The sequence below is a fragment of the Panthera onca genome, chromosome F1 (genome assembly GCF_046562875.1).
Source record: "Panthera onca isolate mPanOnc1 chromosome F1, mPanOnc1 haplotype 2, whole genome shotgun sequence".
Lineage (NCBI taxonomy): Eukaryota > Metazoa > Chordata > Mammalia > Carnivora > Felidae > Panthera > Panthera onca.
The window spans coordinates 37660981-37688625 of NC_138355.1; the positions used below are offsets into that span (position 1 = coordinate 37660981).

Sequence of the window (27645 nt, forward strand, 5' to 3'; positions counted from 1 at the left end):
ACATTTTGTTCACAACCTCTGGGTGTGAAGCAGACCCAGTCTCCGGAACTGAGAATGTTGAGGGGGAGTTGAGAGAGGGGTTGGGAGAGGAGCTAACCTCTTTTCTCTATTAATTGGGAGTCCCAAGGACAAAGGCCTGGTTTAAACATGTATTTTTCAGCTTTTTCTGCCCCTGGCTCCAGGCCTTTGAGAGCTCACAATGTGTCAGGTCCAAATCACCATTTGCACTTTGAGAGAGATTCATACCCAAATTTGCATCTTAAGCCTTTGGTTTTATTACGTGATGAAAGGCTTTGTTTCGTATTTAAAGAAAAGTTAGCCAACAAGATCGGAATAGAGAGCTTTGAGCTTTGTTTCCAGACCTGGGTCCATTTCTCTCTCCTGTACAAACCAAATAATAGTAAATCAGAGAAGGACCATAAAGATAAGTCTGCTTTCACGATGTTAGGGAGTCTGCAGACAAATAACTCAGGAAAGATCAGAGGGGGCTGGTCTGACCTTCCTTCCTCCCAGCTTGGGCTGTACAGGGCGCATATCATGGGAGAGACCCGACTGGGTGTTAGTAATCCTGTGATTCCATTCAGGATCTCAGAGCATGTTCGCATGTTCGCAGACTGTGGCTTCCCTTATCTGCTCCCTGGTGCCATCATCTCCGCCTCCAGCCCCTCTCCCCTCCAGCGTCTTCCTCCCTCATCCAATCCAGTCTGCCACAAGGCTGACAGCCCAGCTCAGAGTTTCTGCAGTTCAGATTACCAACATCTAGAACAACTAGTGAGGAAGAGGGAGCTCCAGGATCGACAGGTAGTAGAGGGTGAGGTCAGGGGAAGTCCTTTTCCTGATGAAAGAGCTAGACAAAGTCTATAGAGTCTCAGACCCAGAGTTGGAGAGGAGGTGAGGGGAGAGAGGGTGTCCCAGATGCCAGGAGAGTCCTTTGTCTTTATGGCGATGGTGACAGGCTCAAAGTACGTGGAAAATTAGGAACGGTCACAGGAAAAACCCCTCCAAATTAACACAGACAGATCTTGCAGGGGAAAAAAGTGAAAAGAAAATCAACAAGGATGGTTTGGACGGGTGAAATGAATAATTACAGTTATTTATGTGTCCTGCTCACTCTTCATGCTTCATTAACATGCAGCACAGTCTCTGGTGTGACCGTCATTAAATGCATCAGATTGGGCACGGGCTACGTTTTTACCTGATTAGCAAAATGCTCACATTTGTAAACTAGGGTCCTCACAGTAGAGTCCTTTGGCAAGATGGTTCTCGGCTCAAAAGTTAAAAATAAAGGAAAACAAAAAGGAAAGAAAACACACACACAGGCGCGCGCGCACACACACGCACACACACACGCACACACACGCACACAGAACTCAGAGGAAACTTGCCCCCCGCCACCGGCCAGGCTGACACAAAGGGGTTAAAAGTTGAGTGGAAGTCGAGCTTGAAGGAGTAAGACGGGGCCTCTATATAAAGTTGAACAAGTATCTGGGGCCCGCACAAACCTCCACCTTTTTTGGCCTCCACGGCGGCAACCCCAGCCCCTGCTAACGTCCTCCGCCTGTGGGACCAAGTGGGGAAGCTCACGGTTGTGGCGGCCAAGGAGAGGGGCCGGCCTTGCCAGGAATATAGAGGGAGGGGAGGGGAAAAAGCCCGATCGCCCACCCCGCTCCCTGGCGGAGGGCGGGGGCAGCGCGTCCCGCGGGCCGAGCGCGTCTCGGGCGGTGCGCATCTCTGCGGAGCGGCGCGGGAAGGATGCTTGTCGGCAGGGGCGCGCGCGCGGGGCGCGGGATGCCGCGGGGCTGGACCGCGCTCTGCCTGCTCAGTCTGCTGCGTGAGTACCGGCCGCGCGCCCGGGCGGCGGGGAGGGTCCCCGCTCTCCCGGAGCCGAGCGCGCAGAGCCCGGGGGCGCGCAGGGAAGGGACCCCCCCCCCCCCTACAGCTGCCCCAACCCACGCCCCGCGCCCACGGCGGCTCCCGGCACTGGTGGGACCGGGGCCCCCCTGGGACCGGCGCACCACCTGGGAAGCGCTGGGGTGGACGGGGAGGCAGGGCGGGCGACCCCGCCGCGAGTGTCAGCCAGCCCAGGTGTAAACCGGGCGGAGCTCTCTGAGCTTCCCGGTAGTGGAACAGTGCGACTCGTTCGCATTGTCTCTAAAGTACGGCGCTTCGAAGATGCCAGAGGCTGTGGCCAAAGGTCCGGAGCGCAAAGTTGGAGCCAGAGCCAGGAGAGGGGAGGACAGAAGCAGGAAAAGTTTTGCGCCTGGGGGTTGATTGAGAAAGCCCAGGCCGGAGCGGGTGCTGGGAAGAGAGCGCAGGCGCCCACCGACCACCACCACCACCACCACCACCACCGGCACTGGGCGAGCCCGAATTTAAGGACGGGAGTGAGGCCAACCTGGGACAAGGCCCTAGCTCCAACGCCCAGGAGGCGCCGGAGGCAGGCTGAGTGAGGTGACCAGGGGGTGTGGAATGAACAACAGTACGGGAAAGAATGCTTGCATTTAAGATCTGAAAGCTAAATTACAACTCCCTCTTCCGACACCCACACCCACTCCCCTGGAGAGAAGGTGGCAGCAGATGGGGTCTGTTGTGCGCCCTGCCTCCGTCTCCCCATCGCCACCCCCCCCCTCGCCGACCCGGGCACCAAGTCCAACCTGTTACATTTGGGGGCATTCTTCCTCTTCCCGCTCCAAGTTCTAGAACTAGGGAATATGTCAGCAGGCTCGTGGACACCCTTCTGCTCACCCACACTTGCTCCTACTTCTTAGGATCTTGCTCTCTCACTTTGGTAAAGAAATCATAGACAGTAAGTATTTATTCTTAATTGCTTTCATTTGGGGAGAACATTCTCTATCTCCTCTCATTGCCTTTAGAGGGTTTTAAACATTGTGAGCTGTTCTACTTTTTGCTCAAGATTCTGCTTCCAGCCCTCTAGGGCCCCCAGGTCCCTACACGTACTCATCCTACAGGCCACCCACTATGGCCCCACAGAGTGACCTGGGCCTGCCAGCGGGACTCCTTTGCTCTCAGTGTCCTCTGGTGTCAGCGTTGGGCCCACCCAGTTGGAGAGAGACTCCGGGCTTGGGAAAGCTCTAAGTTAGGCTCTGAGTTGACCAGTTCGGCAGCCCCAGACCTGCCCTCTGGGGCAGAGAAAAAGCTGTGACTTCAATGTGGAAACACTAGGATAGGGGAACTCCCCTGGGTGCTAGACGGCACCCTCATAACACAGTGGAGCCGATCAACAGCCGATCAGATGCTTCACTCTCCTTTACACAGCTCGTGATGACCTGGTCCTGGGCCGAGTGAGGCCCACCCTTTTTTTATTTCCTCAGCTGGTCAGTCTCAGTCTCGCCTTGGCCCGTAGCAGGGGGTGGGGGGAGCGACTTAACTCCTGCAAAATCTGGGGCAGATATGCTGAGAATCTCACTGTCTCAGCTTTGGGGGTGACAGCTGGGACATGGGTCCCGACTCTCAATCTTGCCAGACCACTTGAGCCAATGTGTAGCCTTTCGTCTTGCCTGAGAACTTTCTAGGGTTTGTTTCTTTCTTTAACACCGGGAGTCATTTTCTGTCCTGGTCTACATTGGGGGATAGACGAGTGAGTGACTGTACCTTGAAAGGCTGACCGAGGGACATTTGCAGGAGTTGCGTGCGATTATTACAAACTTTAGGGCACCGGGGGGTCTTCTCATCATGTACACTGACAGAAGGCTTTGTTCTGGGAAGGTCTTTCTGTGCTCTGTGAGAAGTTGGCGAAAGATGGGCACGGCGGTCTGACCAAAAGTAGACTCTTTTCGTTGCAGATGAAGCTGCTTTGGGGGGCAACCAGACTCAGAATGAGTCGCCAGATAGCACTCCCCTGCCACCGACAGGTAAGAGAAGCCTTTCAGGTTATTAGGAAGCCCCATTTGTGGGCCTCCGGGTATCTGTCCCCTCCAAGACCTCCGTGGCCTATCTCCTTCCTCCCTCTGTAAGGACACCCCCCCCCCAAGGCCCGCCCCTTCACATTCCTCTTCTTCCGTCGTGCATGCTGACCCCACACCCATATCCTGTCTGGGGCTACGTGTAAGAGGGGAAAAAAGAAAAGGGAAAAGAATTTTATCAGATATTTTCCAGAGGAGAGAGGACTCCACCCTTTGACTCTCTGCCATATGGCGACCGACGAGGAGCAGCCTTGGGGACCTCTGACTAATTCAGTGGTCCCCAGTGGTCCCCCTCGTCGGGCCAGTCCAGCTGGCACAACCTTTGCAAATGCAAGTCTTCCACGGCCTTCCCGTTTGACGGATAAAACACTTCTGGGCATCTTTTTCTTATCCCTTTAGCTCCACCTCCTGGGCCTCCTTGTTCACTTGTCCTCCTGTTCTTCCTACTTTGAGTCTTTGTCTCCAAAAGCTCGGGGCAAGGAGTGCCAAGCTGCAGCAGATAAACTCGGGCGCAGAGTCTTACAAAAACAAATAAAAAAGGAGGAACAAATTCCACTCCGTATGGTCTCACTGCCTGATTTCCTTTAGACCCTGGGCAGGAGGGCCTGGGCTCCCTTTCAGGGCTGGATGGCTATTCGGCTCCACCCTCGGGGGGCCCGGCCTCCCTCTCTCCTTGACTTTGCCTGATCTAACTTAAATGGCCCCCGAGTGTGGAGAATTCAGAAGGTGAAGGTATGGAAAGAAGAACAAAAACACCACCCTCCAAAAGAAAATGCTCCCAAGTTGCCAGGGCAGAATTTCCTATTTGTCTGGGTCTTGACTTCTCTAATGAGAACATTCTCTTCCCTCCTCAGCTACGAAATAAAAACACATTATCTACAATTTTTAGTCTCCACGGCCCCTGACTTTGCTAAGGAGAAAGATGCATGTGTCTTGGGAGAGTGAGAGGCCAATGAACGGGGGACGGGCCAAGGGGGACTTCTTAGCACCTGCACTCTGGGGCCCACCCCTGGGGCCATTCGCTTCCCTTTGGATGTAAAAGAAAAGGCCTTTGGGCTTAGTTGGCTTCGTCTGCTTCTTCCTGGTTTGGCGGGGAAAGACCCCAAAGAACCCACAGCTGGTACCTTTTAGTGGGATGGCATCTCTAGGTAGCGAGTTCTGTTGTTACAGAAAATGCCTTAACGAGTCTCTGGGTGAAAGTAACCTGGACCCCTGGACGGGCCTTGGAGGTGCAGGGGCAGACAGGAGGTTAATTGCTGGGCATGGTAGAATACATCGGAACTTTGTGTTTGATGGGCCCAAGAGACACAGGCTGAGGGAATGCAGAGCCCAGAAGGAGTAGAGAGAGAGGAAGGGAGGTGCCTGGACCATCAGAGAGGCAGTGGTGCCTGAGGGTGGAAAAGACCCAGCGAGGAGAAACTCCTTACGGTGTGGCATGCATGCTTAGCACAGTAATGTCTGGAATTTCAGGCTTATGCCGTTGTCTCTTCCGGGCTGGGCTGTAATCTGGCTCCGTGCTCTCAAACCTTTGATAAACACACACCCGCCTGGTGTTAGTGTGCTTTGCGGGGAATAAAGGAACAAGTCCTCGGCTGGCCTACGGTGAAGCAGAACTACAGTGCCTGAGCACAGGGAGGCACAGAGTTGCAGAAAGGGAGTCAGTGGCGATTAGGGAAATGAAGGAAGAGGTGACTGGGAGAAAAGTGGGCCCCCAGAGAAAGCGCAGGAGACCAGGCTTCCGTGGTAAGTCGATGGGGTCCAAGACAAGGTATTTGAATATTAAAGAGAAGTCAGAGTCCGCTGTTCACTCAGGCCACAGACACTTGGTTTACGCTCACGTCTCAGTGAGCCACGAAACCATAGGAAGGCATCAGCCCAGTTCTTTGTTCTGGTCCAAGATGCCCAGACTCGGGGAGACCTGTAACAAGGATGCTTCCTGAATGTTCCCGGAGAAGATGGGTGGCTCACCACCTCCCAGAGTAGTTCATTCCATTAAAAAAAAATAATAGTAACCCCCCCTATTTTAAGCCTTACTTTGTGTTACAATGAAATTAGCTTTCTTGAATCATCTGATCATTAATTTCTATTCTTAATTAGAATTGGCTAATCTTCAGTGGCTTCTAATCTAATTCTCTTCTTTAAACTACCATGGAATTATATGATCCTTCTTCAAGACAATCCTTAACGATCTTTCTGGCCCCACTAGATTATAAGCTCCTTGAGGACAGGGATTTATTGAGATTGTAATGACCTTAACCCCAAACCTCAGGAAAGAATCTTCTTTTCTTCTGTGCATGGTCCTTTGCACGTCATGGGTGCTTATGACCAATACGAATGAATACATGCGTGAAATGAATCTTGAAGAAAGTTACTTATTCTCCCTCCCCAAATTCTTCTTTTCTGGATCAGAGGTTAGCAAACTTTTTCTGTCAAGAGCCACATAGGAAATATTTTAGACTCTGGAAGCCATATGTAGTCTCTTAGGCATATTCTACTCTGTTTAATTATACAACACTTTAAGCATGTAAAAGCCCTTCTTAGCTCACTGGCCGTACAACAGACAGCCCGCGGGTGGATATGGTCCGCCAGCTATTTGCAGACCCCTGATCTAGATGAAATAACTCCGGGCCCTCAACCATATGACTTGGTTTCTAGAGCTCTCCTAATTCTGGTTATCCTTTCACGGACACTCCCTAATTTAACAAACTCCCTCCTAAAATACGGCATTGAATGAGTGTGAACATGCCTGACATGGTCGCCATTCAATCTAAGTGCTTTTTCTGAACTCAGAGGATTGTGCTAAGCACCCTGAGAAAACAAATGTGTATCAGAGATGTTTCCGGCACTAAAGAAATTTATAATGTAACTGAGGTGACAAGACCTATACTCAGGAAACAGAGTTTATGATTTTGTGCCAGATACGTGGTGGAGAGACGTGTCTCAGGGTCTCTGAGAAGCAGAAGGAAGGGGGCCCTATACTAAAGATAACTGCTGTTTCTTGAGCGTTTACCAGATAGGCTAACTGCTTTATGCTTCTTATCTCCTTTATTCCTCAAAACAACTAGGAGTTAGGGAATATTTTTATTCCCGTTTTATAGGGAATGTTTAGAGAGTTGAAGAAGCTTCCCCCCAAGCCCTCACAGCTAGAACATGGTAGAGAAGCCTCTGAACATGGTCTGACTGCAGAGCCCAAGCTCTTTCTTCGGAGGTTTCCTTCTCTTCTCAGAAACATGGGCTGTGGGTTCCCAGCAGAGTCCAGCAGGCTTCTTTTTCCTGCTACTGTATCCCTGTGGGCTGAGACACCCAAGATTTTCTCAAAGAAACTCCTCTCAGGCAGGGCACCAGAATTGGAAAGGAATGGTGGAACGGGGCTAGCTGGCCAGGAGGAGATCAGGAAACAATACCAGCAAAAAAAAAAAAAACAAAAAAACACACACACACACAAGAAAAAAGAAAAAACAAAAACAAAAACAAAAAAAACAAAAAAGAAAAAGCAAAAAAACCACAACTAAACCTAAGGGGGTCTTTGGAAAGCAAGACTGAGCATAGGAGAGCATAAGCATTTAGCTACTTAGGTAGCAGAGCATTCTGGATCTCTGAGGATTTGTAAGCCCTCTTTCAGGATGAAAAGATTCTCCAATTTACTAATTGTAGGTAGGAATCTCTTAAGCATGTATTACATTATGCCTTTGCTTCCTCCGTGTACCCCTCAGAAATAGGACTTTAACTTTCATGACTCGGATCATGAAAATAATTTAGTTATGGTGCAGCTCAGTGACTTTGTTAATGCTTACTAAGGTGTATATATTTATTTCCTCCTACTGTAAATGATTCCAGACCAGTGTGTGGGTTTTTTTTTTAACATTTATTTATTTTTTTGAGAGAGAGAGAGAAAGAGTGAGCTGAGAAGGGGCAGAGAGAGAGGGAGACACAGAATCTGAAGCAGGCTCCAGGCTCCGAGCTGTCAGCACAGAGCCTGATGCGGGGCTCGAACCCATGAACCGGGAGATCATGACCTGAGCCAAAGTCTGGTGCTCAACCGACTGAGCCACCCAGGCAGGCATCCCATGACCAGTGTGGGTTTTAATACTCATGTCTGTTTTTCATTTATGTTTCTTCTTTTTTAAACTGTTGTTTCTCCTTGATGTTTGCTTCTACGAGTCTCCAATTTTTAGCTTTAACTAGGATATCAGATAACCAAGCTTGTTAGAACTCGGTGTAAAACAAGAATAATTGCCTGTGAATAAGTACCTGTAAGTTAAATGCAAAACTTTTACTCCATGAATTCTGTGACCTCTGTTTGGCGTTTTTGGCTTCTTATCCTTATTCCTCTAACTTTCTGATATCTTGTCTCTTCCCTTTGCCCCAAGCTCATGAGTTAGGATCAAATAGTATATCTAGAGTCACATAGGGTACTTAGGGGGACACAGTTAATAAAGGTAGGGTGGAAGGTAAACAACATAAGATGGCCTTTTGTTCAATTTTAAATTGTACTGTAAACGCCCTGTTGGGTTGGGGCTAACGGCTGTTTGTCTGGAAGGCTCCAGTCTAGAACGGAATGGAGTGGAGGTTTCGTTGATCGTCTCCTAGAATCGAACTGGGAAGCCGCTATTGCTCCCTTACAGAGTTGGAGAACAGAATCAGATCAAGAAAGGTCAGCATTTGATAGTTTAATGCCTTGGATGGGGGCGAGAAGCTAGGATAGACAGAGACACGTGGTCGTCTCGATTCTTATAAATGTTATTCCTCCAAGGCGCAGTCTCTTCGTGGGAGCTCCAGAAAGGGAGCCCTAGAGACTGTGAAATTGAGACACTTCCTGCCTGCTAGTCCCTACACCGCAGCACCCAGGTTGGATTGGTCTCCGGGTCTTCCACCACCTTGTTCCCTCGCTCTACACCCCCTCACATATCCTGTCACATAGCCTTGCCTTTCTGCCCTCCCTCTTTGACCTGTTTCTCCAGGGTCTCAGAGGCTGCCTTGCTCACAGAGGGCTCAGGGCCATGCATCTGAGGTTGGGGTTTCCTTTTCCTGGCAGGTGAATCGTGCTACCTGCTCCTCAGCGTTTGGCCCGGTGGTGGGTGGGAGGTGGCTGCGGCAGCTGGGAGCCCGACCCCAGCGGGTCGGTAGCTGGCCTGGGTCCAGAGTCGCTTCACTTCTCTGGCACAGGCCCTCCGCCCTCCGAGCTAGCAGCAGGTCTCTGTTCACATCTGGAAGAGCTCAGAACTGTTTGTCTGGGTGAAGGCGGCCCTGGGGAGGGGCTTCAAAAGCATGACATCACCTCAGTCAGGCGCAGCTTTCTTTGGAAAGCGCGAAGGGCTGGGTCAGCCTGAGCCAGATAGGATTCCCAGGAACTGATGTGTTGGAAGGAAGAAGAGGAAAGGGTGGGCAGGAAGAATGATGTCAACGGGGAGTTCCAGCGGTGCCTTGGAATGGTACCTGGGGAGGATGATCCTTCAGGTCAGTATCTGCCTGCTCCCGCCACCCGCCCCCTGTGGTGAGTTCATAGCTTAGGGGCCGATTGCTGAGCGGGTCCTGTCTAAGGGCCCGGGGAAGACTGGATCTGCTTTCCCACCTATTTCATTTTGATAAACCCACCTCCTGCCTAACCCAGGTAGGAGCCCATCCTTTTCTCTCCAGAAGTGCGGGGGATGCATCCTGGTTCTTAGCAGTTTCGACTCTCTGACCTTCTTGCTACTTCTACTCAAGAGTCAGCTAAGCCTCAGTGGCCGCAGTGTTCCCTGCCCTGAACTACGGCCTCCCCTCTTGGCCAAAACCTTGCGTGATTCAGGTTCTTATCTCTAAAATGCAGGTGGTGCTATCATTTCATCCTCCTGCTCACATGCACATAATGTCAAGATATGATTGTTGTCTTCACCATTTATATCCATCTACTTGCAACAGGTGGCAAGGGAGGCAGATGTGGGACAGTGAGACTTGTCACTGCTTTTAGGGGAAGCATTGAAACTAATGCCTAACTTCCCTCTTGATGCCGAGGGAAAGAAGAGTTGTCACTCTACATTGACATTTACCTGGAGACCTCCCAAAATTACAGCTCTAGATCTTAATCAGGAAAATTGAAAGACAAGCTTTAGGGTGGCCTGGGATCCTCAGGGCCTTTCCTTGAGGGTGGTACTGTGGGTGCTGAGCTCTGGGTACCAAGTCGATCCTATAGCATTTATGGGGCCCAAGCCAAGAATGGAATAGAGGCCCTCATACCATATGTCTAAATACTTCGAAGTTACAATCAGGCCTGTGGGCTTATAAATGAAATGTCCTCTATCCCCTTACCTTGAAAAACATACCTAATGGCCACCTGGAAGGCCAGGTTTGAATTTGGGACCCTCTCAGTCTCAGAATTCAGTGCCACCGTGTGGCTGAGCAGGAAGAGATGGCCCTTGGCTTCAGCCTGTCCCGCTTCTCTTCTTTTTACCCCCAACCCTGGCTCACTGTAGGGGATGTTGCATGCATGCAAGGGACACACCATCCACATGTTTCATGTGTACACCTTCTCCCTGCCACCTCTTGGCCACCCTTGTGCCTTGGAGGTCCATACCCTGGTACTGCGGTTCACCCTCAGAAGGATGGACTGCGAGAAAAGGCCCCATGAAGATCCTCAAGTGAGAAAAGAGGCATTTGGGCAAGAATTTCTAGGAGTTCTGGTCCCCAGTGTATGATCTAGACAAGAGGGTACCTCTCTGTTGGCCCCACGGACGCCTCATGGTTGGGAGCAGGGCAGCGTAGGAGGAGGAATAGAATACAGACTCTAACATTCAGGGAAGTTTCTCCTTTCTGGACGTAAGGGTGGCATTGATAGGTACCCCCAGGAAACACAGAAGGACAAGCACCCTCATGAAGATCTTCAGAGAATAATTCAATACAGGAATATTATACTATATCAATTTAAGTTATTTGTCATTAATTCTCCCAAAACAATCCATGTCAGGAAAGACCCTCACTTTAAAGGTTGGTAAACACACACACACACACACACACACACACACACACACGCACACACACGCACACATGCACATTAAACTACATAGTTATTGGAAAAGGCAAAACTAAGCTATCTTCCTACATTTGATGAGAAACCAGGCCTTAAGTTCTCTAGAGCGTCCACTGGTCAGAGGTTCTTAAAAGAAATCGTGGGGTCACTTACTGAGTTTCTCAACAAAAGGCAAGGAGGATGGGTTTGCAGGCCATGAGGGAAAGACTAGAGTGTGGGAATGGGGAGGTCTTGGACAGATAGAAGATTTTTAAAGGGACTGAACAGAGATGGCATGAATCTAGTGGCTCTTCCTAGAGTATATGAATGGAATGGCTGCAGGGTGACAGAAAGAGAGACAGATATGTTAAAAAGGAAATCTTCCCCCATACTTTAGATCTTTGCAATGTTTATTCAGATATAACTTGATATTTTACTATTTTATTTAACATGTTCTAAACATTGCCTCGTAGTCTCATGTGGCTTTAGTTTTTTTATATTTCTTTATTTGCAATGATTCTGGTACGTTAAGCGCATATAGCATTTATCCCATCGAGATTCATTTAGTTGTTTGCGACTTTTCCCTCCTGCAAATGGTACTATGCTGGACACTTGATGCGTACAAGCTTTTCCTTCCTTATCTTCTTAGGGAAAATCTAGTAGTGAGAAATTCTCCTGTCCAGGAGGATAGTCTTGATGTCATGATGTCCTAAGTCTCCAGGATGATTTAGGTTCTGACTTTTCCTCCTTGCTTCTCGATAGCCTCTGGGTTCACAAATACACAAACCGGGACCACTGTTACCACAGCATCAGCCACCTCACATACAAGTTCAACTGTTTCTGCAAATGTGTCCAGCCAGGAAGCCACCACACTAAGTCCTCTTGGAACTACCATGCCATACCCTGTCTCTCAAGACCGCAATGGGACCACAACAGCCATCTCAGGTAAAAAGTGTTTGTCTCGGGCCCCAGAGGGATGTGGCTGGTGCTTGGGTAAAGCATTAGGATGCCTGCAGACCTCCCTTAGCCCTGCCTTCCCCCGCAGATGGAAACACAAGTCCTGCGAAGCATGGTTTGTGCATCATGTTTAGGGTGCCCTGAGGTAGACTCCTGACAATTCCTGTAGTGATGGCTTTCTCAGGCCAACAGTTTGGCTGCTGATCCTGACCAGTAACTCTCCTTGTACCCTCTTTTCATGCTGAGTTCAGCTTAGTGACAAAATAAGGATCAGATGAGGACTCCCTAGACATCTCTGATCTCTTCTAAGTGAAAGAAAGTATGTACAGGTTCACACTGGTTTTTGACTTCTTCAGGGTGAGCCAGATTCCAGTTCAGCATCAGAATCCTGAAAGCACCTCTCATACATTCTCAGTGATAGCCATGGTTCCAGTAGCTGGCTTGAAATGAGTTTGGTAAGGGTTAGGATATGAAGTAACTCTTAACTCCCCCGATTCTCTTTTCTGGTTTGAAGTCCAGGTCAGTATCGTTATCTGTAAAGTTTTAATTCAAGACAGTGAACTGAGATGTGTGTAGGGGTGTGTGTGTGTGTGTGTGTGTGTGTGTGTGTGTGTGAAAACATGTGCATGCAAAACATGTGTTTTGGTCTATTTCAGAGACTACAGTCAACTTCACTTCTACCTCTGAGATCACCCCAGTGCCTGGAACGGGGAACTCTTCTGTCCAGCCACAGACCTCTTTAACTGTCACAGCATTTTCCACCACAACCAACTTTTCAACTTCAGACATGACTTTGAAGCCCAGCATGCTCCCCGGAAATGTTTCCGATCCCCCATATAACAGCACCATCAGTGTGACATCCTCCACTGAGCCTTATGCATCATTTTCTCCCACCCCAAGTACCATCAAGGTAGGTGAATTGGGCCAAAAGTGGCAGATTGCCCCCTCGCTTCGTATGTATGCAAACCCTCTCCTCCCCGCAACCTCTCCTCATCCCAGCCAGTCAGATTTGGGTCATGTAAGAATTAACATGGAAAATATGCAGCTTAAATATTGCTGGCAAAGATAGAAAGGGGAAGGGAGGAGTGGACACAGGTCGCTGACATATGCTGTGGGTGTTTCATTTCTAGGGAGTTGAAAGTAAAGGGGGATTCTTGGGGGTCCATGCAGTCGGCTGTGGTTCTTTCTAGTACCTCTTGGTCTGGGCTTTGACCAGGGCACCATTTCCCTTTGAGCGTATTTGGAAACCATCTTCTATTTAATGGGGCGACTTGCAAACAATGTTTAGGACCACCACCATTTCCTGTAGATGAGAGAGTTTGGTGGTATGTCAGGTATAGAGAAGCAGTGAAGAACTGGGCAGACCAAGGATGGTGAGCTCAGCCTTGGCGTCTGTGGCTGTCAACAGTTTGGGGCAGGAAGGGTAGAAAATATGAGGGTGCGTGGTGCCTGGGGGCAGGCTCAAGGGACCTGCCTGGTTTCTGTTTTTAAAGGAACCAGAATAGGAATCTGGAGAGCCCTGGGGACCAGGAGGAAAATGAGTGTCACCAGGATCAGCCTGGCCACCCCCATTACCTTAGTGCTCATATGGCCTCACTGCATGTGTATAATCCACCGCAGGGAGAACAGCCCCAATGGGTAAATTTCGTCCCCTCTTCCATTTCTGCACCATCCAAGCTCATGTTTACCAAGATTGCAAATAGCTACTTGTTGGCAAGCCCAGGCTGGTAACAAAAGTTTTGATTATCTGATGGGGATGCGTGTAAGGAGGAGGAAGAGACTGACACCAATTTATACATCTAGTCCCCTGCCATTTTTAAATTTCCTTTTTCCTAAAACCTCTTAAGAGAGTACCCCACAGAAATCAACCTGGACAAGAGGTGGGGGTAAACATGAGGGGCAAAGATACTGGCTTATTTACTTTGTTTTTGTTTTACTACAGGGAGAAATCAAATGTTCCCGAGTCAAAGAAGTGAAATTGACCCAAGGTATCTGCCTAGAGCTAAATGAGACCTCCAGCTGTGTAAGTCAAACTCCCCTCCACCTCACCCCTATCCTTTCCTCCTCCCTCTTCTCCCACAATCCCTTCCGAACATCCTTAAGCCCTCTCAGACTGGACCAGACTTCGGTGGGGGTGGGGAGAACTTAGTTGGTCAGGCGCTTTCAAATACAGTTTTGGGTTTAGGGAGTAAGAGGCCCCATCTGGTGGGCAAAGAAGGCAAGGCAATTTTTTTTAAATTGAGTTAACTTTTTCCCCTCCTCTGTAGTACATTTAATATATACATGTCAGACTTAAGTTTGCTTTCATGTTAAGAAAGTCCTTAGTGAAATACACACTAGTGACCTAAAGTGCCGGTTTGCTTGTTATTTACATATAACTCTTTAATCCGTTTAGAATTCTTTTGGGCTGTAATGCCACATTTTCCATATAACCGTCTTTCCTCACATTGTTTATTGAATGATCCCCTTTGTTGACTGGAATGCTGTTTTTTAGCTTGTGTTAAATTTGTATTTGTCCCAGGGCATATTCTACAGAGATATTTTGTTCAGTTTGTCGTTTTTTGCCTATTTTAAGTTTTTTAAAATTGTTCTACTTTTATATTATAGTACTCTTAATATCCAGCCATGCAGGTCTTGGCTCACTACACCATAAAAAGTTTATTTTTTGTCTGTTCTTTTAGAAAAACTTTAGAAACATCTTGTCAACATTAAAAAAAGAAATGTTAACATTTTCATTGGAACTGCTCTAAAGTCTCTCTCTATTTTTCTGGTCTTCTCTTGTATCATTCAGCATATTATCTTTTTAGTTTTTAAAAACTAAAAGCTGTTTGTTTGTTTGTTTGTTTTTCCGGTAGGCTTTATGGACTTTTAAAGTTTATTTATAATACAGATTTCCCATTAAATATTCGAATCGATCATTGCTGGTATATTATAAAGTTGAAAACTTCCAACTTTTCAATATACGTTTCCAATATATATTGAAAGTTTTGAAAATTTATCTTAGGTTTAGCCATTTTCTTTAACTTACTTGTTAATTTCAAGAGCTCTTTACTTGATTCTTTTTTGTTTTCAAGGCAAGCTCTCGTGTTATCTGCCACCATCCATTGTTTTTCTCCTCCTTTTTAGTAGTTATGCCTTGTTTAAGTTTCACATCTTATTGCATTGGTTAGACCATACAGCTCGGCGTTAACTTTGAATGTTGATAGCAGACGTCCTTGCTTTGTTTCAGTAAATCCAATTTCCTGACAGTTACAGTTTCCTCGACGAAGAATGGAATGACAGGACTCTTCCTATTCACTTGTAGGAAAAAACATTTCCTTATAAGTTGGGAATCCATTTAAGGGAACTACATGTGTGACGTGTGACATGTACACACACATGGGTAGCCTATAGTCTGTAGAGGGCATTCAGTTATTTATTTTGTCCATTCTGACTGCCCATGTCGTACCTGTGATTATCAGTTGGGTCATTCTGACTCACAGATCTTTTAGAATTATGCCTAAGCTCTCTTTTTAGCCCAGGACTTCTAAAAACAATGGGAATTGCAAAGACATAAGTTCGCACAATAGAATAAGTGCACGATGCAAAATAGTGAACTTAAACATGAATATACAATGTACAAGTAATACAGGAATTGCAGAGACAGAGGCTCACACAATAGAACAACTAAATGCAATTTGCAGACTAGTCAACTTCAACATGAGCATACAAAGTACAAGTAATACTCTGTGTGTTTCTGATAGCTATTTTCAACTCTCCTTATTAAAAAAAACATCGCCAAACCCTTCGTTAATCATAGCTTTAAAAACGACTTTTTTTTTTTTTTTTTTTTTTTTTTTAGTAATATCCTGGTGAAGCACTTATTTTCCTGTGTATCACACTGGTCTGTGCCAAAATGCTGCTTCTGCGTGCCACTGATTTAGAGCCAATTGCAGGGCAATCTAAGTGTCTGTCCATTGCCCTTCAAGACTCACATTTAACTAGGGTCATCATACAAGACAAGTGCTGGAAACTGACCGCTACTCCAGAAATAACTCCTCTTACTGTGGTTGCTTTCTCTCTGTGGTCTTTACTGTCTCGTCATTCATGCCACAGCTGAGAAGGTCTGCTCTCTCGTCTGAGATCTGGGGAGCATCTGTGAGCAGGGACGTGCAAAGACAGCAGTCCCTCCACTATGCTAAAGAAGACCTCTGCACCGTTCACGGTGAATCAACTCTCTGGTGACCCCTTGGTCGTGCTACTTTTCCCTGGCCCCTCTGTCACCGTTGATCCCCCGTCTCTTCCTGAGGGTTCCTCCTCCCTAGTACCCAAGCAGCAGTGCCTCCTAAGTCTCCCCAAGGTAATTTCCCACCCCCCCCCCCCCCAGGCAGCAATCCTTGTTCAGAATCTCTAGCCAAAGCTCCGGATTGTGTTTCAGATTCCTTTCCCTTGAGTCCTACTGCGTGCTTATTTGATCATCAATCTGTTCCCAAGGCCGTGAGCGAGTGGTGTGGTGCCTCCTAGTTTTCCTTAAGTTGCATTTGCCCCCGGTGTCAGAGGGCCTTAAGGGACTGGGTCGAACCGTGGGAAACTCAAGCCCTACTCACACCCTAAGGAGAAGCATTAAGGATTTGAATTCCCCTAACGTTATGTCCTTGAGTACTTGTGCAATGTCGGCGTGCTCCTGCCTCCCGTGCACTCCCGTAACGGAAATACGTGTGCATGTTCTCGGCTATCCACACACTCACTCTGCACTGGGACGTACTGAGTATCCAACCTTTCAGCTCCCACTGTGTGGATTATTCCGCCTGTCTTCTGTACCTGCATCCTGCAGGCATTCATTTCTCAACTACTCTCCTTTTGCTCCCCCTCCTTCACCTCTAGGCAGAAATCACCCCTATCAGCCTGGGGGGGGGGGGCGGGGAGGGCAACCCCTACCCTCTTCTCAAGCACCTGCTACTCCGTCTTGGAGCCCTCATTTGCAGGACCCGTCAGTCTGAGTCTGACTTTCATTCTCTCGGCCGCAGTGTCAGGGTAATTTAGTTTTTGTGGTTATGGGTTCCCAAATCGTTTCCACAATGTGAGGTTACTTTCTTCTCTTACGCTGTCCCCCCATTTATCCAGGGAAATACACCGAGAAATTTTTTAATGGTGGTAAAAGACACATAACATGAAATGGACCATCATAACCATCTGTAAGTCCGCATATAGTTCAGTGGTATTAAGAACGTTCGCGTTGTTGTGCAGTCTCCAGAAGCCTTTTCATCTTCCAGAACTGAACCTCTGCACCCATGAAACAACTTCCCATTCCCCCCACCTCCTCGCCCCTGGCAACTACCCTTCTACTTTCTGCCTCTACGATCGGACTACTCCAGGTACCTCATAGGAGTGGAATCATACGGTATTTCTCTTTGTGTGACTGGCTTATATCACGGAGCATAATGTCCTCAAGGTTCATCCGTGTTGTAGCATGTGTTAGGATTTCCTTCCTTTTTAAGGCTGAATCATGTCTATACCACATTATGCTTATCCCTTCATCCACCAATGAACACTGGGTCGCTTCCATCTTCTGCTGTTGTGACTGATGCCGTTATGAACATGGGTGTACAAATACCTCTTTAGCACTCTGATTTCATTTGGGGGGCGGGGGGCACATACCCGGAAGTGGAATTGCTGGATTATATGGTAAATCTATTTTTAAATTTTCGAAGACCCGCCATACTGGTTTCCATCGCAGCGGCACCATTTTGCAACCCACAGGGCACAGGTTCTGACATGCCCACATTCTCACCAGCATTAGCTATGTTCTGGGTTTTTTGATAGTAACCATCCTAATGGGCATGAGGTGATAGCTCATCGTACTGTTGATTGGCATTTCCTAGTGATTAGTGATGGTGAGCATCTTTTCGTGTGCTTATTGGCCTTTGCATATCCTCTTTGGAGAAATCTCTATTCAAGCCCTTTGCCCACTAGTTTGTTTTTTAGAACTACCTTTCTTTAGAGCCACATGTGTTTACATGCAGAGGTCGTATTTCCTCAGCTAGCTCTCATCGCCCTTATTCTGTCGTATTGACTTCATCTAAGGCAGGCCGCTTCCAGCCTCCAGATCATATCCCCCAGCCCACGCCTTCCTTGCCCTCTGCCCAAACACTAAAGGTCAGTTTCCATGCAGAAAAAATAACTTACAGATGGAAGACAGATGAAGACCATGTGTCTCCTGGTGAGAGCCTGAGATCTGGAGACAGTCTTACTCCTCGCTCGTGGTCAGCTGCTCACCGGTGGGGTGACTTGTAGCAGAGTCTTTCACTCCAGTCTCTAAATGAAAACAGGGTTTTACCTGCCACGTCAAGGTCACACCAACATAGATAAAATGAGAAAGAGAGGGAAGGAGGGAGAGAGAATGAAAATTGATCCTAAAAATCTCATCATCAGGAAAAAAATCTTTTTTTCCACTTCTTAAAATTTATCCTGAGGGGCGCCTGGGTGGCTCAGTTGGTCGAGCATCCCGCTTCTCCTCAGATCATGATCTCGTGTTTTGTGAGTTCGAGCCCCACCATCAGGCTCTGTGCTGACAGTTTGGAGCCCGGAGCCTGCTTCGGATTCTCTGTCACCCTCTCTGCCTACCCCTCCCCCATTCACACTCTGTCTGTCTGCCTGTCTCTCTCTCAAAAATAAACAAACATTTTAAAAAGTTTATTTTGAGAGAGGAGCGCGTGAGCGGGGGAGGGGCGGGGAGAGAAGAATAGAGAGAATCCCAAGCAGACTTGGCTGTCAGGTCAGAGCCCAAAGCGGGCTCAAACTCACGAAACTTGAGATCCTGACCCGAGCCAAAATCAAGAGTCTGACGCTCAACTCACTGAGCCTCCCAGGCGCCCCACATTCGGAAAAAATCTTAAGGATGATTTGGAAAAATACCTGTCCCTCTCTCCCTACTCCAAGTGCTTAATGAACATGCTTCCTTAACATGTTAAGAGTCTTGGCAAAGTTTGAGAATGCTGCTCTAGAAAGGTTAGATGGTTTTATCATTGTAGTTATTATTTTTGCAAAGCAACATGTGTGAGCAGATGTGGTTAGGGGCTAACAAATCTGATTCTCATGAGCAAAATGGCAAAGGCTGTGGCTTCCTCCTGCCCACTCTCCCATGATATCTGCCCACAGCCTCTCTGGGGGGAGGATGTTTATTTCAAGCGTCCGGAGAAGCATTGTGCTTTGTTCAGGATCCACCTGCTCCTCTCCAGCTCAAACACAATTCACTGATGCTGTTGGATTCCAGAGTGGGAGGCTGGCCACTGTTATTCCCTTGAATTTAGTCCAAGAAACTAAGCGAAGGGTGGAGGGACCCTGCGTGGAAGCCAGACCAGTTGGAACTTTGAGCTGAACAACAATTCACTGGGTTCTTCTGTTTGTTTGGTGCTACGTTTAGTGTCGTCTGGGTTCAGAATTATGTAACGTACGCCCATTCTCCCCATTAAGGAGTCGTACTGTCTAGTCAGAGAGAAATGGCAATGACAGTAAGGCAGAAGATGATCAGACACCGAAGTGTGGGTTCTAAGGGCTACGGTATATGGTATATTACTATTATTGATGGTAACAATACCAGCTGCCCTTTGTCGAGTGCCCATTGGGTTCCACACACTTTGTCGGGGGCTCTTCATACGACACCGCTTTAGTCACAGCTCTGTCTTCAACTGAGGAACCTCACGCTCAGACTAGTTGTATGTCTTGCAAAGACTCTAGTCAATCGCAGAGGCAAGGTTGATGCCGGGTCTATGGGAGATAGGGCCAGTCTCACTGGGGAGCTGGGGTCTGAGTTGAGTCTTGAAGGATGGGATTTCCAAGGAAGAGGGCCATGTTCTTCCTTTTCGTATAGGCAGGGCTGTGAAGGTCACAGGCTCTCACACACTTGGGCTCCCCATAATGGCACCCTCAATCTGAAGGCCTTTCCTGACCAGCTTCCCCTGCACACATTCTCCCCATTCTTCAAGGCTTACTTTGAGGTGTTTCTGATAACCCCCAACCTGATGTATGCTCACCCTCCTTTGAATGTCCATAGAACTTTAGCTGTACCTTCCTCATGGTACTTACCGTGTAACTAGCTCTGTCACTTGTCTCTTTGTGCCTCAGTTTCTTCATCTCTAAAATGGGGGAATAATAACACCCATCTTGAAGGGTTGTACAAGGTCTAAATGAGTCAATATACATAAAGCACTTGGAACAGTGCCTGAGACATAGTGACCATCATTTGTTTTCATTGCCATGCATGCAAACTAAGAGCTTTGGCTATGTGGAATTCATAGCTACCCCCCTCCCCCCCACGATACATGTGCAGAGATTTGCACACAGTGTCTTCCATTCAGGGCTTGGTAAATGTCAGAAGAGCTGAATATGGTTGAAGTGCAGCTTCTTAGGACTCTGCAGGTTGAAGACATGCCATTTTGTGTGGTTTGTTTAGATTGTGCAGGAGCCCTGTCCCTCTGCCTCTCTCAGGAGAGATAGATTTCAACCAGAGACGCTCCAGGAGGCCAGAGTTGTCCAGGCGGGGACTTCCCTCCTCCTCCTTCAGAAGGCATGGTGTTTGCAGGGTGCTCCCAGGGAAGCAACGTAAGGCTCCCCAAAGAGAAAGGGGCCTAGAGAAGAAAGACACTGCTGATCATATCCAGTGGTATCCAGAATGCCCACAGCAAATGCTGTTTTGAAGAGCCAGATTTTTCCAGAGACAGAGCCTCTATCCAAGTACTTCCTCGGAGACCTTTTCTTTGCTTTTTAAATGCTTATTTATTTTTGAGAACGAGAGAGACAGAGTGTGAGTGGGGGGCAGGGCGAAGAGAGAGGGAGACCCAGAATCCGAAGCAGGCTCCAGGCTCTGAGCACAGAGCCCAACGTGGGCTCGAACTCACAAACTGTGAGATCATGACCTGAGCAGAAGTCGGACTCTTAACCGACTGAGCTGCCCAGTAGGCCCCTTAGAGACCTTTTCTTGAGAGTTGAAGCAGCAGTGGCCTGAGAATGCATTTTTCTGTGCCCTTGGTTCTTGAGGGGCTTCTGAGGCTACCTCTGTGACCTGAAGGTTAGCTAGCCCTGCTCTTCTGGCCTCCTCCAAGCCCTTTGAGTTCCACCCAGCTCCCTTCAAGTCCAGCTGATAGAAGAAAGCTGGGGCCTGAGGCCAACCCTGACCTTGCCGTGTGCAGAAGCAAAGGATCCTGGGTTTTCCTGCCGTGGGCCACAGCAGTAGGAAAATACCCAGGCTGCTTTCCAAGCTGGGAGGCCCACAAGGAGCAGTCCTGCCCCACAAACAGGAAGCTGTCTCCTCCACGGAGGCTCAGTTCGGATGCCCCTCACACGCCCCAGCAGTTTTCCCCGAACAGGAAAGTTGTCGGAGCCGTTCAGGCATTTCCTCCTCACCATCTGCCATCCGGACAGAGGAGAGAGTCTTGGTTTCGGTTCCTTTCCTGTGCAGGGGAGGCCGCTCTGATTGGAAGCTGCTGGAACACATCCTGGGAGGTGTGAGAACAGGGTGTTGGAAGGGCACAGCCAGTGTTTCCAATTCATCTCTGTCCCAGGACTCAACTGGCAAAGAATCATGAGAGCTTATCTCCTGGGGCCAAGTTCCTGAGTCCTAGGGACCAGACAGCAACTGGAACCATCTGTGGACCTCATGTAAAACTGGTTTCCATGCTTTTAGTGGGGAAAGGGGGATGGTAGACTGGACAAAAACACCATTTCAGTTTCAACCATGCTCCTCGTGAGCCCCAAATTGGGGGGTAAAGACGGAAGGGCCCAGGGATGCCACTGGGTCTATAGCCATAGACTTGTTCTCTACTCCCTTCCCTTGGCTTTTCCTCCAACACTTGGAGCTTTTATAATCTTGAAACAAAGGATTTTTGTTTCCATCAGTAATACACTATTAATATTTGCTGTTTGAATTTAATTTGAAATAGTGTATGTGTCCATGGGCAATCCTTAAATAAGACAGTGTTTCCTTAATTTCTGCTCTGGTCCTCTTACAGCCCCACCCAGGACACTGACAGATGTTTCGGGACGGGGAAATTTTTGAGTTTTTTTCTTATTGTGTTTTGGCACATCTGTAGTTCACCGGATTTTTTTTCTTTTCCCGGTTAAATTTTTTAGGAAAAAAGGATCCTTCTTGTTTAGAGAGTCATAGTGTGACTTTCATCAGGATTACTACCTGAGACTCTGGATGCAGCTCAGGGTATATGAATAATTTCGTCTTCTGTTCCCCATTTCTCTCTATGTTGCCAGGAGGAATTTAAGAAGGATAATGGAGAGGAACTGACTCAAGTCCTGTGTGAGAAGGAGCAGGCTGACACTGTGGCCAGCATGTGTTCCCTGCTCCTGGCCCAGTCTGAAGTGAAGCCTCACTGCCTGCTGCTGCTCTTGGCCAACAGAACAGGTAAGGGGTGCATCTGTCTTGGGGTCTAGGGAGGGAGTGGGGCTGAGGTTAGACAATCCTGGGTAGAACTCTGGTATCTTAGCTCAAAGAGCACAGGTGCTGGGGAGAAGAACCGGGCTGACTTTGGGAGATGGAGCACCCTGGGCATCAGAGCATCATCGAGAACATCACAGGAGGGCACAGGAGGATGAGCTCTTCCCGCTTCTAGATTCAGCAATCCCTGTTTCTCATTCTAGAACTTTCCAGTAAGCTCCGTCTTCTGAAAAAGCACCAGCCTGACCTGAAAAGGGTAAGTTCTCTAAGATGATGGGAATTCTCAAAGGGAAAATTGGGTCAGGGGAGTCACTGGAGTGGAAGAGAAAGTACTTATCTTTTCTAGACTTGTCCTTCCTACTTCTCCGTCCTTCTCCAACAGTCCTTACCTGTCTGAGCTTGAACCAAAATTTTATGGTTTTAAAAGATGTCAGTCTTAAGTCCTTTTTAGAAAAATCCCTGAGGTCCAAGACTTCCTGTGTTCGTCCGCTGTTGGGTCTAGCGTGGGCTGGGCTTCTCTTCTAGAACTCACATCCCACAAGTGACAGGCTGTCTTTTCTGTCTTCCCTTCAAGCTTGGGATCAAAGCCTTCTCTGAACAAGATGTTGGGAGCCACCAGGTCTATTCCCGCAAGACCCTGATTGCCCTGGTCACCTCAGGGATCCTACTGGCTGTCTTGGGCACCACTGGCTATTTCCTGATGAAGCGCCGCAGTTGGAGCCCCACGGGAGAAAGGCTGGTCAGTTTGGGGGTCCAGGGCAAAGGAAATGAGGAAGATAGTGGTCTTCTGGGGAGGTCCATAAATGTCCTGGAGCGGGGAGGAGACATACCAGGAAAGGTACTTCCGTGCTTTTACACATGGACGTGCAGAATGCACATTACCATGTCCATGGACAAGTCTGAATAATATATAGCAGATTGGAAAGGAGGCACTAACTGGGGCCAGCCCACCTGCTCACTGTGGCAGCAGATGGCTCATGTCATCCGTTTATGATTTTGCCCAGGATAGTTCAGCTGGGTATACCAGAACAGGCTGCTAAATCAATCACACTTATTGACATGTATATTAAATGTCCGTGGGTGCCACTTAGCTCACCAGAAGGGCCCTTATGGAAGGAAAATCTACTGTTGGAGTGTTCTGGATGAGGGAGGACAAGGCTGGGGTTTGACTCTTGGCTTCTGGCCTGCTACCCACTCTGGGGAGGGCATTCCATCCTGGGAACTGCCTGGTGTCTGGCGGGAGCTGGTTATGGAGCTGCGGTGGCACGGTGTTGTGCCTCTCCTCTGTCCTTTCTCCTCTAGGAGCTGGAACCCTGACTGCTCTTCAGGAAGAAAGGAGTCTGCACATGCAGCTGCAACCCCCTTCTCTCCCTCCCACCTCATCTCCCCCCACCCCTGCCTCACTCCCCTGCTTACCAGATAATGCTCCTTTATTTATACACTGTCTAGGGCGAAGACCCTTATTACACGGAGAACGGTGGAGGCCAGGGCTATAGCTCAGGCCCTGGGGCCTCCCCTGAGGCTCAGGGAAAGGCCAGTGTGAACCGAGGGGCTCAGGAGAACGGGACCGGCCAGGCCACATCCAGAAACGGCCATTCAGCAAGACAACACGTGGTGGCTGATACCGAATTGTGACTCGGCTGGGTGGGGCAAGGCTGGGCAGTGTCTGGGGAAGGGGCCCCTCCCTGCATCTGACCACACGCTGCCTCCACGCTGGAGGCACCATCGATTGCATTCTACCCTTTCCTGCTGCACACATCCTCGGAGGCTGTTCCTGGGGCCCGGTACTGCACCGGGCCGAAGGGTTCTCTCCACCTTGGTGGAGGGAAGATAACCCCTGCCATTTACATGTTCAGCTCGCTAAGCCCAGAATCGGGTCGACTCTGAGTAAAGGTGTGGGGGGAGGGGAGGCCAAAGTGCAGAGAAGCTACCAGGGTTGGGGGGTGGGAGGTGATGATCTTGCATCACTCACACGTGGGCTTCTGTCCTCTCCCTCCTCTCTGCCATATTAAAGGAACTACCAGGGGAAACATGGGGCCTTTTCTGGGCTACAATTTCCTCCCAGGAGGCTTTGCCTTTTCCTGTTTCTTCCTCAGATCTGTCTTCTCTACATCAGGGAAACCAAAGCAACCCAGTGCGCCTGCTCCCTTGTAATGATGCAGCCAGAAAGACTTGTTATCCTAAACCGTCCCCCTTATGCCCTGGCCAAGGCACTGTGGATTCAGGCACAGGCTTCCCTCATGCTTTCCGGTTTCCCCTGAGCTCCACACCTCCCTCCACATCTGCATACAGAAGCCTGCTTCGTTTTCTGGCTGAGCCTGGAACGAGGCTCCAAGTTTTGAACAACGTCTTGTGTGTGTGTTTGGGAGACAGGATTAGGGGGACATGGGTCCATGCATTCCTTCCTGTGGGGGCAAGTGGGAGAGAGCGAACGGCTCAGTCCTTGTCTCTCTGGGGCTCATGGAGCCTCGTCTTGAGCCTCTGTTTCTCCCTGTGGGTCAGAGTGGACAGGATCATGGGACCAGACGTTTGAGCCAAGCCTCTTGACTTGTGCATCTCTGAGGAAGCGCCTTGCTCAGAGGCTAGGTCCTGGCCTTATCCTCTGATCTCGATGGCTTCTTCCTTCCTCCCCCTGACTCCTGGGTTGAGCTGTGGACTCAGTCTCCCAGCAGACTCCTTTCGATCTCTGTCTCCCTCACTCCAATCCTCTCACTGCTCCGCACCTCCATGTAGTCAGGGCCCCTTGACATCTCCAGAGAACCTTCACCACAAGCCACCTCCTCTGTAGGTGACCCAGGTTCTCATTTGCATTTTTCGGTTTTTTTTCCAGAGGGGTAAGCAGGGATCCTGGTTTCAGTGACGGTTGGAAATCGAATTTTCCAGAGAGAGGAAGATTGGGTGGGTTTTATTTCTGAATAAAAAAATGGTGTGTGTAAATACTGTAATTAAAGTGATACTGAGACACATCTGTTCTGTGTCACTGTCCCAGCCAGTTGTGTCTGAATGCCCCAGCGGTCTCCCCGTCAGACCTCAGACCTGGCCAGACTGTGCAGTGATACGGTGGAGAGGGGCTAGCCAGGAAAGAGGTGGGCCCGTCGTGGGGACACAGGTAAAACCCAGGGTGCTGCCCTTTGGCCAAGTCTCCCTCTCTGGGGGAAGCTCACAGGAAATCTGGATGCATCTAGTCACAGAAAGACAGACCGGGATGCAGCAGGGGCCTTGAGGATGGAGGGTGGTGTGCCAAGGACATAGGCTCTGGAGGCCTCGTGGCCTTTCTGGGAAGTGGCACGTTTGGGTCACCGTATGCAGAATATGCGTAACCGGGTGAAGGAGCCCCATGCACGCCTTACTGCCACACCACATCCTGCCCGGAGCTGGGAGCAGAACGGTGAAGGCTGGGGCGGGCAACTTCTGGCTGCCAGCTCCGGGAGGGAGTGGTTTCTATCTTCAGTGTGAAGACACCAGCCTAACTGCCAAAAACGTCCGTAAGGGCACCCCCAGCTCCCAGGCCCCCCACCCCCACCATAGGAAGTGGGGGAGGGACCGCTGCCAAACACTGCCCAGGAGCTTCAGGAAACGCTCCTGAGTGTATCAACAGTAGCAGAGGCAGTTGGGGCCAAACAAAGGATCCTTCCCTTCTTATCTGGCCAAAGCCAGACCTTTCCCTTTAGCACTCCCCCACCCCCTCTTCCCTCTTGCTTTTCTCTAACTGCTGGAACCAGAGGTTCCTCTGCAGGACTCAGGGAAAAGGAGGGGGGGCGGGGAGGGGGGGGCGGGAAACAAGGGATGAGATCTAGAGCTTTCCCTAGGAGGTGATGGCTGATTCTGGGAAGGGGTGGAGGAAAGGGAAGATGGTAATCTGGGAAGAGAAGGCAGATCGGCCTCCATCTAGTTACATCGTGCCATGAGAGCGACCAGATGAGGGGTCTGGCAGGTTGAAGATGACAGGGAGACAGTGTGCCGTCTCCTGGGAAACCTGAGAGAAGAAAAGGCACCTGGACCTTTTGAAACAGGTTAAGCCTCAGGCCCAGCAACTTACAGTAGTATTTTACCCTGAGTCTGTCAGCCAATGTAGGCTTTGAGAGGTAGAGGGCTGTGTGTGTGTGTGTGTGTGTGTGTGTGTGTGTGTGTATTTAGGGGGTTGCTTTGCGGCTGGTTCTCTTTGGTGGCTGGACAGCATGCCCCGAAGGATTCATTGCATTCTTAAAACCTCAGACTTCCCCACCTTTGGCCTGAACACCCTGGTGCGGCAATGGCTCCACCTGCTGGCCATGATGGGCACCTACCACTCAGCTGTTCATTTGTTTCCATGGTGGGGTTCTCTCTTGGCTGCTCTACCCTTAAACAGCCTAGTCCAGCAGATCTCGCATATGAAGCTCATACGACTATAAGAGGTCACTGCTGAAGACGACTATACAGATGCGTTCAACTTAACTCCCCTATGTCAAGTTAAAGACAAAATAAGGCCCAGAGAGGAGGGGTCGCTTGCCCAGATCCCCTGGAATTCAGATGTCCTGAATCCGAAGCTCTTCCCTTCATCCTACCATCCCACTGTTCCACCAGGGCTTCAAGGTTCCTCCACTTGGATGTCATGAAGCTGGCAAGGGCCAGTCTCAGGATAGGTCTGGGGCTTCCAGAGTCTTTCATCAACAGGTGCTGTTCCAGGCCTGGCCAGCCAAGCAGGTCCCGGGGCCTTGAGACAAAGGAGAGACTGAAGAGCCCAGGAAACTGTGAGGCACAGCTCCCCCCTGCTGTGCCCACAGTCAGCCCCAGCGAACGAACTCTGGAGCATCACATAGTCCGTTGTGGAAAGCATGCCCAGAAGTGTCTTCTCCCGGTCGCACCTAAGTGGATAAGTCGGATTGTCCTCTAGGTGTAGACTCATGGGTCATCCGCACTGCATCCCCTCTAGGTAGGTCAACCAAACCCAGTAGCAAGCAAGCGATCCTGTGCAACAGGACGCTGCTTCTGTCCCTGAAGACCCCATCCAACGAGTTCACTGTCCGCATTCAGTCGTTCTGGAAGTCTCATGGAGCACCTGCTATGTACCCACGCTGTGCCAGTGGCTGGGGATAGAGCAGTGAACAGATCCTTATGGAGCTTCCAATTCTGGTGGAGAAGAAAGATGATAAGCAAACATATTTATCTAAGCAAATAAAGACATACGTTTTCAGGTTGTATCAAGAGCCATAAAATACAATGATGGAGAGTGACGGCTGATACTTTGCATGTATGGTGGATACTCCCAAGGAGGGGAGAATTGAGAGCGTAGCTCACCTGAATGGAGCGAGGGGGAGATGACGCCACGCAGGAGAAATGGCAAATGCAAAGCTCTGTGGGGCAAACCTTGGCAAGTT

At 49.2% G+C, this 27645-nt stretch overlaps 1 protein-coding gene across 3 annotated transcripts; it reads left to right on the forward strand.

Moving 5' to 3' along the window:
• Positions 1-1502: 1502 nt before the first annotated feature.
• On the forward strand, positions 1503-25254 carry CD34 (CD34 molecule). 3 transcript variants are annotated; one of them, XM_060643958.3, is made up of 9 exons: positions 1503-1831; positions 3804-3872; positions 11671-11853; positions 12522-12775; positions 13808-13888; positions 22105-22255; positions 22492-22544; positions 22863-23027; positions 23591-23731. In XM_060643958.3, exons 1-9 carry the CDS (start codon positions 1753-1755, stop codon positions 23603-23605), a joined length of 1050 nt encoding a protein of 349 aa, XP_060499941.1. In that variant the 5' UTR covers positions 1503-1752; the 3' UTR covers positions 23606-23731. The 3 variants fall into 3 exon arrangements, with proteins under 3 accessions (XP_060499941.1, XP_060499939.1, XP_060499940.1); XM_060643956.3 differs by lacking the exon at positions 23591-23731 and adding an exon at positions 23738-25254 and having other exon boundaries at positions 1505-1831; XM_060643957.3 differs by lacking the exons at positions 3804-3872; positions 23591-23731 and adding an exon at positions 23738-25254 and having other exon boundaries at positions 1505-1831.
• The last annotated feature ends 2391 nt before the right edge of the window (positions 25255-27645 follow it).

What these genes read in the sequence shown, in the direction of transcription:
- CD34 (XM_060643956.3), top strand. Translation starts at nt 1,753, where the DNA reads ATGCTTGTCGGCAGGGGCGCGCGCGCGGGGCGCGGGATGCCGCGGGGC. An exon ending in CCACCCCAAGTACCATCAAG is followed by an intron (nt 12,776 to 13,807) that starts GTAGGTGAATTG and finishes GTTTTACTACAG; the next exon opens with GGAGAAATCAAATGTTCCCG. An exon ending in ACCAGCCTGACCTGAAAAGG is followed by an intron (nt 22,545 to 22,862) that starts GTAAGTTCTCTA and finishes CTTCCCTTCAAG; the next exon opens with CTTGGGATCAAAGCCTTCTC.